This window comes from Peromyscus leucopus, chromosome 6 (genome assembly GCF_004664715.2).
Source record: "Peromyscus leucopus breed LL Stock chromosome 6, UCI_PerLeu_2.1, whole genome shotgun sequence".
NCBI classification, from domain to species: domain Eukaryota; kingdom Metazoa; phylum Chordata; class Mammalia; order Rodentia; family Cricetidae; genus Peromyscus; species Peromyscus leucopus.
The window spans coordinates 61064109-61077916 of record NC_051068.1 but is presented as its reverse complement, the minus strand read 5'-3'; the positions used below and the strand labels follow the sequence as shown (position 1 = coordinate 61077916).

The window sequence follows — 13808 nt, the reverse complement described above, 5'->3', positions numbered from 1 at the left end:
TATGTGTTGTTTGACATATCTGTGTTATGGAAGAACTCATTTTCATTACATATTTTCAATTGTGCGTGTGCGTGGTGTGTGGTGCGTGTGTGTGTGTGTGTGTGTGTGTGTGTGTGTGTGTCAGTGTACACCTGTGTGGCCAAGGATTGAACCCAAGGTCTTGACCACACTAGGAAAGTGCTCTCTGACTGAGCTGCGTCACCAGACCTCCTCACTCATGTAGAATACCTTAGAGAGAAAGGAGAGGCTTGTCTGTAGACCAAACAGAATTTCCTAAGGAGCTGGAAATGTAAAGCTGCATCCCCCAAAATTTCCAACTTCCATAATTTCTATCTCCTTCATTTTCATGATAAGCCACTTTACAAACACTTGAATATTCTGTCCTCACACCACCACAGCATTGCTCAGCATCTGCTTCAGTTTCCAATAAGAAGTAATCCACATCAATTGTCCTCCAAGAGGACGCTGATGCCAACATCTAAGCTTCAGGAAAAACACTCATCCACCATGCTTTCCAACACTGTTCATGAAAAAGAAACAGTGGTGGGATTGCTGACAAGACAAAAGGTGCTCCTAAGAATGAGGGCAGGATACAGCACAGGCCTGTGCAAGGCGGGGGTGGGGCACGGTTGGTCTTCAGCACCTGAAGAGAAGGAAGGGAGGAGGAGACGGGTAGAGAGGGAGGTTTTACCACAGTGAAGTTTAAATGGTCGCTTCTTGTTGTTGTTGTTGTTGTTGTTGTTGGTGGTGGTGGTGGTGGTGGTGGTGGTGGTGGTGGTGTGTGTGTGTGTGTGTGTGTGTGTGTGTGTGTAAGCATGCATGTGAATGTCAGAGGACAACGTTTGGGAGGCAGTTCTCTCTTTTATGTGGGATTTGGACAGGAACGCAGGCTTGCAAGTCCATGGAGTGGTGATGCCTTTTACCTGCTCAGTGGCCCTGCTGAGCCTGCCAAACCTCTTTTCAGCACGTGCTTTGTCCCAATGCTCTGGTGACCCAGTTCTCTCCTTCATTGCAGAAAGACAGAATCTTCCCACCTCGGGTTCTGACTGGGTTAACATGGAGTTTAACTAAATGTCTTCCTGCCCCCCGCCCCAATACATTTATTTCCCATTTCTACTGATGCTCAGAAATATGGCCTTATTTTTGTACAGCACAGACATGTGTTGGTGTTCTGGGTCCCTATATTTCCTTTGTTCCAACATCCCCTGTGTGTTTTGTGAGTAGGTGGAATCTTTTTAACAGGACAGTGTTGGCTTTCACTGACACTGTTCTCTCCATTTCCTGACACCCACTGAGTCTTCTGGAAACACAATGGCCTTTGTCCTTACCAGACAGACAAAAGGTTAAAGGAAGGAGATCCACAGGTAGTATCTGTCCCTGCCTGCACCTGAAGGACAACAATCCCTGTTTATCTACTCTGCTCTGGTGTCTGGCTCTCCCCTTGTGTTTCTGGTCACCCACACGTGAAAGGCTCTACAACACTGGGGTTTCCTTCAGGTCATTTCTTTTGTTTCTGTTCCATTCCTAGTTATAAGCCTCTGGCTCTAAAACAATGTATTGATGATGATGATGATGATGTATGTATGTATGTATGTATGTATGTATGTATATGCCACTGCATGTGTAGAGGTCAGAGGACAACTTGAGTGTCTGTTCACTCTTTCGCCTTTTACATGGTTTCAGGGGTTGAATCCTGGTTGCCAGGCTTCTGGGATTGACCTAAGACATCACACCCATGGGCCCCAAGACTCTTGCTTTCAAGAGTCATGATGCCTCCTTCTGATAACTTCATGCTTTTGTTTATGAATTTTTAAACTTGTTTATTTTGGGACATGGACTATCTGTCTCACCCCATTCTCCTTCTTCACCCCATCCTTAGGTGTGCTGGGATTCTGGGTGTATTTTTGAAAAACAGCGGTTTAGTTTCTTACTTTTCTTAGAAGCATTGGCCTTACTGTTATGAATTATGCATGTGTGGGAAACCCCCAGCTGGCCAGGCCAGGGTATCCCACTGTGCAGGGAACCACGTTGGCATGCTGGGCAGATGCCGCTGCAGGCTGGGGGGTGACCCACTCCATGTGGGCATGGCGGCGGGGAGGTGGGTGAACATTCACAACCCAGACACTACATCCGTGTGGAAATGGTTTATTATAATAGACAAAGAGAAGATAGGAAAGAAGAGAGGAAGAGAGAGGGAGAAAGAGAAAGGGGTGGAGTTTTTACTTAAAAAGAGGCTTCTTTGTCAGGACCCAGAGTGGTCCCAAGGGGCGGGTCAGAATATTAACACTTACCACTTTTAAAAAGATGCTTGTAAAGTGAACAACGTAGTATTCTTACTTTTCCTAGTCCTCAGTTTTGCTATTCCCGTGTCCAGTTATTCAGACATCAGCAGTGAGGCCCAGAACAAACCACGTCAGTACATCTCTCTTTACACTTTCTCATCTGTATCACCAGATACTAACTCACCTTGTTTATCTGTTTATTTATTTTTATTTGTCTGTTTGCTTGTTGTGAGCCTGGTTCTCACATTTGTTGTCCAGGCTGGCTTTGAACTCCTGGGCTCAAGCAGTTGCCTTGCTGGGGCTCCATTTGGGTACCTCAGTGCCCTGCTCTTACCATTTTAAAAACATGTTCACTCACTCTGCGTTCATGCTTATTTCAAAGATCCTTGTGGATCAAGTGGTATGCCTATGAAATAGTAGTTTCATTCATGACGCACGGCTTTATCTTTGGGGATCTGAATTTTTTTTCTCTCATGTTTGGAGACATTAGACACAGAAGACACAAAGGAGCTTAAGAGGGCCTGGACCTTGGTACAAGGATGGCCACTGCAGTCTGGTGAAAACCAGCTGATCCAAAATTGTCCTGCCCAGCAATTCTATTGTTGATTGGTTCTGGAGTTTCATCCATCACCGGTTTCAATCCTAAACTCAGTTCTGTTTCTGAAGAGTCTGTTCCCAGGCCAGCCTTCAGCCTGAGCCTGACACCAGCCACCTCCGCATGCCCTCCTGGCTTTCTTCAAGCACTGGATTGACAGCAAAAAAATACTAAACTGCTCTTTTAATATTAATTAAGTGATCATTTGTTTTTCTCACTAGGAATTAAAATTTAAGCTTTCTAAGTCATTTTTAGGTACTTTGTCTCTTTCCACCCATTAACATTCAGCGATCTTTTGAAGTAAAGGGGGATGACTGTGAACATACCAATGGGACACTGTCACTTTCCTTCTCTCTTTCTCATCTGTCCTTGTAATCAGAGTCCAGTGGCCAAGTGTGGCAGGTTTGACCTGACGCCCAGGCCTATGGAGACTAAGGCAAGGGGCAAACTCAAGGTCAGGCTAGGCCACACATAGTACGACCCTGTCAAAACAAACAAACAAACAAACAAACAAAAAGACAAAAACAAAAGAAGTCATCAGGATTATACATAGCTAACGAAGTCTTAGAGAAGAATGCAGAAGTGGATCCAGTGTGTGAAAACCACAGGGCTCATTCATGACATCTGTGGCTTTAGGGTGCATTATGTACTCTGAAGGCCAAATGTCCGGGCTTACCCCGAGAGCTACTGAGGAAGAGTGAGATTTTGACAGAACTCTAAAACACACTCCTCTCCTGTTGTAACTCCATAGCTGGAATATTTTTTTTTATTATTTCTTTGTGAAAGCTGAATATATTTTAACCACATTAATATTCAGCTACAGATTGATTAGAGAAAATTAGCACTCGATTAAGAATGATTTTGCAGGTCGTGGTGGTGGTGGTGGTGGTGCACGCCTTTAATCCCAGCACTTGGGAGGCAGAGGCAGGCGGATCTCTGTGAGTTCGAGGCCAGCCTGGGCTACAGAGTGAGTTCCAGGAAAGGTGCAAAGCTACACAGAGAAACCCTGTCTTGGAAAACCAAAAAAAAAAAAAAAAAAAAAAAGACTTAATTGGTCTGAAGGAGAAAGTGAGTAGTCCATGGATTAAATCATAGGGGGAGCCCCCGCCCCTCCATATGTACCAAAGGCAATGCAGAGGTTGTGGCTGTGGCTCAGTAAACACATGCTCAGCATCCACATGGCCATGGGTTCCATCTCTATTATGGAAAAGGAAAAAGGCAATGTATTCTCAGGCTACTTATCGAAGCTTGAATTATTTGTTTGCTAACCTAATTACTTATAACTTAGTTTCTGTGCTTTTCTCGTTTATTCTTAGGCACCAAAGGAAGAAATAAAGGAGAATTTACAAACCTTCAAGGTGTAGCTGCATCTACGAGTGGAAAGATATTAATTGCAGATAGTAACAACCAGTGTGTGCAGGTACAGCCCTACGTGTGTGTCTTTGACTGCTTGTGTTGGCCAGAGATAGCTGTGTATTTTAAATTCAAAATAATTTAAATTTAATTTAAATTTTAAATTTAATTTAAAAAACATTTGTGTATTTTAGATTCAAAATAAATGGTGTGGGGGGAAAACAAAAGGAATATGCAGACTTTTGTTTCTGTTTGTTTTAATTTTGTTTTCTTGTGTGTGTGCGTGTGTGCGTGTGTGTGCGTGTGTGTGGTGTGTGTGCGTGTGTGTGTGTGTGTGTGTGTGTGTGTGTGTGTGTGTGTGTGTGTGTGTGTATGGGGGATTTCTTAAGCAACATTGACATGTTCTGATCTGTAGTGTATTTGGCAAATGCCTTTTCCTGTCCTGGTGATTTCTGTGCTACTCAGATTCTAATGAGTGTGTAAATTCACTGTACAGATATTTTCCAACGATGGGCAATTCAAAAGTCGTTTTGGCATCCGAGGACGATCACCCGGACAGCTACAGCGGCCCACTGGGGTAGCAGTGCACCCTAGTGGGGACATTATCATCGCAGATTACGATAACAAGTGGGTTAGCATTTTCTCCAGTGACGGGAAGTTTAAGGTAAGAGTGACCACCATCTGGCCACTAAATAGTAGAAAGAACAAAAATTATGGCAGTAAATTATGTTTTTCTTTGTTTAAATCCAATCTAGTCAGTATTCCTTAATTCTTCATATGGGGTCATCAATCTCAGTTTTATTAAATGAGAGTAACTGTGATAATTTTATAAACTTGCCTTCTTTCTCTTTCTTTCTCCCACATACACACACATATGCACACATTCATACACATATACACATACATATGTACACATACATATACATACATATGCATATAGATGCACATACATGCATACACACCCGTACATATTCTAAATGTGACTTATTTTATAAAGCAATAGTTTGCTTGCTTTAAAAAATCATGTTTATTGGAAAACTATATTGGTTACCTTAATTTGACTTAAAAAAAAAAAAAAAGCCCCTGCAAAGGATTATAAAGAGGCAGTTTGTGATTCTCAAATGAATTTCCAGAATGTCACAGAGTGCTTTCTACTTTCTCAGGCCTGTGGTGAAACACATGGGAGAAACGACATTATAATATCCATTTCTCACCTTTAAAACGTGCACAGGTACCTGGAAGGAAAAATCCTCATGCACAAGGAATGTCAGCCATACATTATTTGTTGTTCCTGGAAACACAACATTAAAGAATGTCGAATACAACTAGAAAGGAAAAGAAAATGGAGGCTGTAGAGAGGTGAAGCCAGTTCTCCGCCAGCCTGGGGTCCTGTCACGTGATATGTGCTATTGCTCTTCTATCCTCTGTTGCTGGAGGGCTTCTCTCCAGGTTCCCCAAGCCCCGCAGTCCCACAATCCATGTATAAAATAATCACTCAGACGCTTATATCACTTATAAACTGTATGGCCATGGCAGGCTTCTTGCTAACTGTTCTTATATCTTAAATTAACCATTTTTTAAATCTATACTTGCACGTGGCTGTAGCTTACCAGAGTCTTTACTGCTGCTTGTCTGCGTGCTGCAATGTTTCCCCCTCAGCCTTCTGCTTCCAGAATTCTCTCTCTCTTGTCCACTTAGTTCCTTCCTGGAAATCTACTTTCTGCCTGGTCACTGGTCATCAGTGTTTTATTTATATAGAGCAATATCCACAGCAATCCTCTTTTTGCAAAATGTAAAAATGGTGTCTCTGTTAGTTAGCCCTTCATTGCTGAGACAAAATGTCCAAGAAAATCAACTTAGGAAGCATTTAGTTCGGTCCACAATTTTGAAGGCTTCAGTCCACAGTCACTGGGCTCTTGTGGTCACTTTGGTCCTGTGGCGAAGGGACACATATGAGGGAGGGCATTGCTGGCCTCATGGCAGCAGGAACGCAGAGCAAAGAGGAAGTGATCGGGGCTCCACGGCCTCCTTCAGGGATCTGCTCCATGACCTCCCTTCTCCCACTGGGCCCTACCGCCGCTCAATAGCACCAATGGGGACTAGGCCTTCCTCAGCGGGGTCTTTGGGAAATAGTCAAGATCCAACCATAACAGTTCCTGTTCCCTCACAAGTCACCGAAGAGTAGGGTAGCCCAGCAGTGACAACAGCATTCTCCTCTGAAGTGTCACCAAAGAATCAGCCCATCTGTACCTATATCCACGAGACTATGAGACACCAGGTCAACGGTCCTTTGGGAGGCCATGTGTAGCATGCTTTATACAGTCCCTCACCCAGTCTACGGAAGGCTGCTAATTGATCTTTCCCTCAGCTCAACCCCTGGAATCCCATTTCTGTGTTTTATTAACTTTTGGCCTTTGGAAAATTATATCATTTCTCTGAGTACTTAAATTCAGAGTGTAAAAGCACTTATCTCATAGGATTTGAGTACAAAGTAAATGCGATTTTGTTCCTGGATTTTTACACGAGTCTCATGTAAGAAATGATCTTTTCCATGCCCCTTGTAATCCTTCCCAAAACATAAAGTTTGTGCCACCAGCTGTGACTCGGACTTCATGGCCCCAGGCAAGTGTGTGGTGGCCACCACACCACTTCCTTCCCTGAAGGGAGTGTGTTTTCCTAACCCATTCTGGAATCTTGAAGGCAGATCTCAGTCTCTGATTGCAGGCATTTGAAGTCTTTGGATTGCCCCAATCATCTCACGACATTGATGAGATACTATTTATGAGATGAGTGACATATGTTTTTACTCTCAGATTAGAGCCTTTGTTTTATGTGAGGCAAATAAATGACTGTCCCCGTTAACACTGCATTATTGCGCATGGGTATTGAGTAGACCCTGAACTTTTGGCTCCGCTGGAAATAGCCCCATATAACGGTCATGTGCACAGAAAGCTCTCTCACCTTTCTGTGTCTTCCAAACACCCAAATGTGATGGCTCTGGTAGGAATATGAAGAAAACTGGTGGTTGTCTTCTCAGCAGTTTGGAGAAAACCTGCTTATTCTTTTGTTTCATCCTCCAGCAAAATGAGTATGGATCTGTACGATCTGTACATTGGGAGCCAATGCTGCAGCAGCTTTGGCGTATTAAGCGAGCGTTTGCTAGCTAAGAGAGAAGGGCTCCCTGATGGGGATGCTTCACACGCACGACTTGATATTTCAATACTTACAATAAATACTTGGAAGAACTGGCTTAGAGTTGGGCACTGCTGGCCGTCAGTGCAGTACACACTGTGGAGCACTGCTGCCCCCTAGAGGACAGAGGGGAAGGATGTTGCCTATTGCAGCAAGAACCTTTTCAGGACAGATGTTGATTAGAACCCATTAAGGTGAAGGGATAGCACATGCAGACACTTGAGTTAAAAAAACACTGTAAAAAAACGTTCATCCAGGTATGCAGGCTACAATAATCCAGAGATTATTATTTTTGCTTCTTTAATGGAACTTAGTGAAATCAGCACAGTAACTGTCTTACCTTTTACCGCCGCAGTCTTTATATATTTCTTCCTAATTATCTCCAATGTGTAACATCTTACTACCGTTTTTATAGACATCTGTCTTGTAGTCTAATATTTATCACTCTCTGCCTCCTTTAATGTCTTCTCTTTCATCTTCCCTCGTGGCTTATACCTTCCAGCCCATCTGGGAGTCTTTTGTAATCAGAAAAAAAAATTAAGTATATATATATAAATATATATGAATGAACACAAATATGGTGACCTTTATGGGTACTGTATTCTAAAATGTCTCAGCTTTCTCCTCTTCAACTTGCAAGCCATTCATTGGGTTAAGTGCTCTCTTTTAACTGTCTAATGCCCAAATCTGAACTATGTTTCTTCCTATTCTAAGATAAAGAGGAAACACAATGAGGCCAAATGCATGGCTCCTTGTTTAACTTGGTAGAATTCGGTGCAGCTGAGTTGGAAACAGTAGTGGGAGGTGGCAGAAAGGGACTTTCGGTTTCAGCTTTGAGTTGTGCTTGTAGATCTGCCCAGTCGGCGTCCTCTGGTAGAACTAAGATAATCCTTTGGCTTCTGTTTTCATCCGAGATAATTACCCACTTGGTATTATGTGGTTGAGTCATTCTAAGTAACTGCTGTTGTTTATAATGTTAAGTAGCAGTCCTATTAGGCAGTGATGAAGAGAGTGCCAGCTCTCCTTTTGATCTCGTAGGATCCCTTCCTTTCAGACTTGAAAGAACGTGAGCAATTTCCTTACATGCCATTATGTTAAAGACGCTTTGATCCTTGGGCTCCATTGCGGCATCAGAACCAAACTTACACAAGGGATTCCCTGGCCTAAGACAAGATGTTTCCTTTCAAAGTACTGGTGTCTCTGCTCTAAGGAGGTCACACCTGATTCTCCATCATTTTGTAAACTTGGAAGAATAAAGACTCACCTGAAAAGTCCGATTCCGAGAAAACGCCATCGCTGTATAAGGAAATTAAGAACACATACATGGAGGCTGGAGACACAGTTCAGTGGATGAAGCATCTGTTGTTCTTATAGAGAACCCAGAACTCACACGTGCCTCACAACTGTCTGTAACTGCAGTTCCAGGGGATCCCATGCCTTCTTCTGACCTCCAAGGTCACCGAGCACACACATGATGCACAGGCATACATGTAGGCAAAACACTCAAAAACTCAGGACAGACCACTTTAAACACAATTGCCTGGCACGTACTACAGATTATATCTGGGAAAGCATAAAAGCAAGGTAGAAGGCCATATCCAGATTCAGGCTACGCTGACCAGGTTGGGTTCAGGCTGTGTTCTGACATCCAACAAGAATAAACATATAAATTGAAAATGTAAATGTTTGTCACAGGAGACACGAAATCATGTCCAAGAACAATCCAGGGAACAAAATGCACCTGAGGTAAAAGGCCCTCTGCCTTTTTTTTCCTGGAGCATCTCCTCACAGTTCCCCAAGGCATTGTTCAGTGTGGATCGTTCTTTTGACCGTGTTCTGACAGTTGAATCAATAAATACAGAACTAAAGTGTATACAAGCATATGGTTGGTTAAAAAAAAACAATAAAAACAAAAAAACGAAACGCTTTGCTCCCCCTACTAAGCACCATGAAAATGAGAGGGTGCAGTCATGACTGGGTAACTGGGAGATGGCTCCGTCTGTAAAGCGTTTGCTATGTAGGCATGGGAGCCTGAGTTTGAGCACCAAAACACAAATGCTAGATGATAAATGTGTGCTGGTGAGGCTGAGAAGGGCAGATCCCAGGAGATCCCTGGCCAGCCAACCTGCCTGGCTAGCAAGCTATAAGCCAGTGAGAGACTCTGCCTCAAAACACAAGGTGTATGTCTCTTGGTGAACAACACCCAAAGTTGACCTCTGGCCTCTACACACATTACCCCCCCCACACACACACATACTTAATAGCCATAATTAGGTTAGCTTATAAGTAATTCTAGACTTTTGTTTTTTAATGCACTAAACAAATATTTGTTGAGTACCATTTATGCACCAGTGAGTGTGGCAGGCTTTGACTACACAGTGGTGGATGGAATAGATGTGACTTCCAACCATGTAGAACTTAATTCTCATAAGATTTAATGGCACATGCCTGAGATTTTAGTACTGAGCGTGATATCTAACAGCGGTAGTGATGGCCTCTGTTTGGTGACTGTTTGCTATTACTTCGCTTACACTAAACCTTTGACATTATTTTATTTATACTTGTTTCTAAAATAACATTGGATATTATTAAAGTTGCTTTTAAAAACTTTTTAGAAAAATATCAGTAATCTTAAGGTTAAAGGGAGTGAGGAAATCTATCAGTGCAACTTCAGATGTGCTCAAAGCAAGCAGCAGGAGCAAACATGTCTTTCTCTAGACATGTGATCTTTCACCAACTGTCCATTTAGAAGGGCACTGTGGCCCAAGTTTGGTGACAAATGCTTCTTAAAAATAAGGTTTTATAGCCGGGCGGTGGTGGCACACGCCTTTAATCCTAGCACTCGGGAGACAGAGTCAGGTGGATCTCTGTGAGTTCGAGGCCAGCCTCGTCTACAGAGCGAGATCCAGGAAAGGCGCAAGGCACAAAGCTAAACAGAGAAACCCTGTCTCAAAAAATAAAATAAAATAAAAAGTTTTATACAAATGCCAGTAGCAGATGTTCTGGGATGTAGATAACATTGTTCCATGAGGTACTGAGAACATTTGAGCAAACGATTTTCTAAGATAACAACTAACTAGCTTCAGGTTGGTTCGGTAATGCTTTGAACTTCGACGTCCATATTCAGTTTCTGCACTTGTTTCTAACAGACAAAAATTGGATCGGGAAAACTGATGGGGCCCAAAGGAGTCTCTGTGGACCGCAACGGGCACATTATTGTGGTGGACAACAAGGCGTGCTGCGTGTTCATCTTCCAGCCGAACGGGAAGATAGTCACCAGGTTTGGTAGCCGAGGAAATGGGGACAGGCAGTTTGCAGGTACACTCGATGGTAATATGTAAACCCCCTTTTCTATGCCTCTTTTGCTCACACTTGCATGATACTTGAGCATGTTGAAGATGCCCCGTCCCCGGTGTGCGTGCTGGCTTTGGGGGAGAATTCTGGGGGTGTGACCAAAGCGGAAGCAATGTGGACACTTCCCAGTTGTCCTGAGAAGGCTCAGTCCAGAGTACAACCTTTGTACGGCGGCTTTTACCGATGGCTGTTCACACAGCAGACACTGGATTTTCAAATATGTGTATTAAGTAAGATAGCACATTTTAAAATAAACTATTTTTTAAAACACAAGTGTTTGAAGAACAGCGAGTGGCTGTTTCCTATGACTGCAGTTTCCTTTAATGAGTCTCAGGATGGGCTTTATTTCCCCTTTGCTGGTTACTATAGGAGGACGGGAGCGTGGACTCTTTGCTGAGAGCAGCGAAGACAATCTTTTTTACTTCGCTCTGTGCAACTTTACAATCACAAGCTTTTTGGATGTGCACATCTGCATGAAAAGGCTGAGCACAGTCCATTGATTTTCCTTTTCAAAGGATGCTGGCGGGGATTTCGCATTAGCTGGCATCTTCTCTCCATGGTTTAGTCTCTCCTTCTTTGTCTGGCCCAGATTCTGAACAGTCACTCAGTATTATACAATGCAGATTTTCACCTCATTTTTTTTTTCCCCAGTAGAAAAATTATATTTTGGAGCCTCTTTCCCAGAGCTGAGAATGACCATGTTTTTCTTTGTAGGACTCCCTCGCTTAGCAAAAAGCAAGAGGTAGTGGGTATGGCTTACAGAGGGTGGTACAGAGAAAGGTTGCTGATACTTCCTGTTTATCCTACTTCCTTAGGGCTGCCCCTCTTAGGCCCTTGGTGGGGAGAGGCCAGAGCGGACAGTCACAGGTCTAGAAACGTGCAGAACCCCGCTTCCCTGGGGCTGGATGTCTGGCTGAGTGCTTGTCCAGGGATTGGGACTCCGGTTCCTTGCCCTTTCTTAATTACGTCAATGTGTTCACCCTGTGCTGCATTGCAGCGCCCACTGTGTTGGAATCATCTTCCCTGATGGGACCTTCATGTGTTTCCCCCCACCCACCCCTATTTTATTGCAGGTCCCCATTTTGCAGCTGTCAATAGCAATAATGAGATCATCGTTACAGATTTCCACAATCATTCTGTCAAGGTACTATTCAGCCTTAACTCGTTAACTCTGAGCTGCTCTCACAGAGAAATGAGTCTAGTTGGAAATGATGCACACAACACTTGTTCAGTGGCCTCAAAGCTTTGCCTGCCCATTGCTCCAGGGAGCCTGTGTAAACTGGCCTGGTCTCAATATGTGGAAGGACTCCTAGTAATCAGCCTTGACTGACTCCAGAAAGAAAGAAAACCTTTTAAGTAACCAAAATGCAAGGCAGGTAGTGACGCGAGAAATGCACAGAAATGGCGGCAGTAGTGCATTATACTTCCGGAGGGAGGAGATTTCCTGAGGGCTGGGGGATGCAGCTGCATGGTACAGTACATGCTTATCATGTTACAGGTACTGGGTTCAATCCCCTGCACCAAGATGAAGGAACCACAGTTAATGACGGTTAGGGGAAACTTTGAAGTGGGGGTGATAGTCAGCAGGAGCAGGATTTTGAGAAAAATGCCTGGCTGGAGGGATGGCTCAGAGGTTAAGAGCACCGACTGCTGTTCCAGAGGTCCAGAGGTCCTGAGTTCAATTCCCAGCACCCACATGGTGGCTCACAACCATCTGTAATGAGATCTGGCACCCTCTTCTATATACATAATAAATAAATTAATCTTTAAAAAAATAATGCCAATGTTATTAAACTACAACTTCATCCACATACAAAAAGCAAAGCCATAAAAATTATTTCAGCTCTTAGACTGCCTTCTTCCGAGAAATGTGTGAGTAACTAAATGACATAAGCCGGAAAGCATAAACTATAAAATGTTTGTAACTATTAAAGTTCTAGAAGTGATCGTTTCAGGATATAGAGGTGCCACTTTAATTATTTAAGCTCACTTTTCATCTTAAGAGCATCATAGCGAAAAATTTGCTTTATTTTTCTCTCTGACAGCTGTTGCATGGATATGTGGGGTTAGTTTCCCATGTTAGAGCAGTTAACAGTAGCCACAATTCAGGTGATTCTTGTTTAGTAAATGTAAATCTATAAATCAGAGTTAATAAGTAGTCTACTATAGTTTTCTTAAAAATATTTTTTAGCAACCTGCTCTACAATGTAATTGGGGATATATTCTAAGACCTCTAGTGGATATGAAGTCACAGATAGCCACAAACAGTCGGGATTCTATAGATACTATGTTTTTCCTGTGCATGCATACTTGTGATAAAGTTTAATTCATAAATACGATACAAAAAGCAATCGTGTCAGCTTTCTCTTGCTGTGATAAAATACCACAGAATAACAACTTCAAGCAAAGGTGTCCTTCAGTTCATGGTCTCAGAGTTTCGGTCATAGTCACCTGCAGAAACAAAGCTGAAGAGAGGCTGAGGCAGAGCCTAGGGATAAGTTCTGTCCTCCAAGAGCAAGCCTCTATAACCTACTTCCTCCAGACAGGCCAGGCTGCCTTCAGTTTCTGCCACCTCCTACTAGTCCATTCAGTAATGAACCCGTCAGCGAATTAGTCCATTGATGAGGTCTGAGCGTTAGGATCCACTCACTTCCTGGAAAGTCCACCTCTGAGCAAGCATCTCTGCATATGGGGGAGCGGGCCTTTAACACATGGACCTCTGAAGACACATTTGAGGTCCAATAGCCACAATTAACAGTGATAACTAATTATAAAATAGAACATTGTAACAGCAGCCTGCTGTAGGCGCTACTTGAAACTGTGCTTTATTTCTGGAATTTCCCACTTCCTTCCCTGCCACAGTTACAGGTAGCTAAGGCCGACCGAGGAAAGCAAAATGCAGAGGAGCTGAGGTACTGCAAGGATTTTGTTTTAATCACAAGACAACTAAGCCTGATAGGCACGGTGTGCATGCCCTGCAATTCCCAGCACTCGCGAGGTGAAGGCAGAGGTGTTGGCAGGAGCAGGAAGGG

The 13808-nt window shown here is 43.3% G+C and overlaps 1 protein-coding gene across 7 annotated transcripts in view; it reads left to right on the top strand.

The window, feature by feature from the left end:
- Positions 1–13808, top strand: part of Trim2 (tripartite motif containing 2) — a 160888-nt gene that overhangs the window by 137377 nt on the left and 9703 nt on the right. For 6 of the 7 annotated variants that reach the window (XM_037206695.1, XM_037206694.1, XM_037206693.1 and 3 more), the window contains exons 7-10: positions 4194–4297; positions 4727–4894; positions 10572–10752; positions 11850–11920. In XM_037206695.1, coding sequence (XP_037062590.1) covers positions 4194–4297; positions 4727–4894; positions 10572–10752; positions 11850–11920 — 524 coding nt within the window. The remainder of the gene's footprint in view (positions 1–4193; positions 4298–4726; positions 4895–10571; positions 10753–11849; positions 11921–13808) is intronic. The other variant, XM_028894274.2, reaches the window with a different exon arrangement.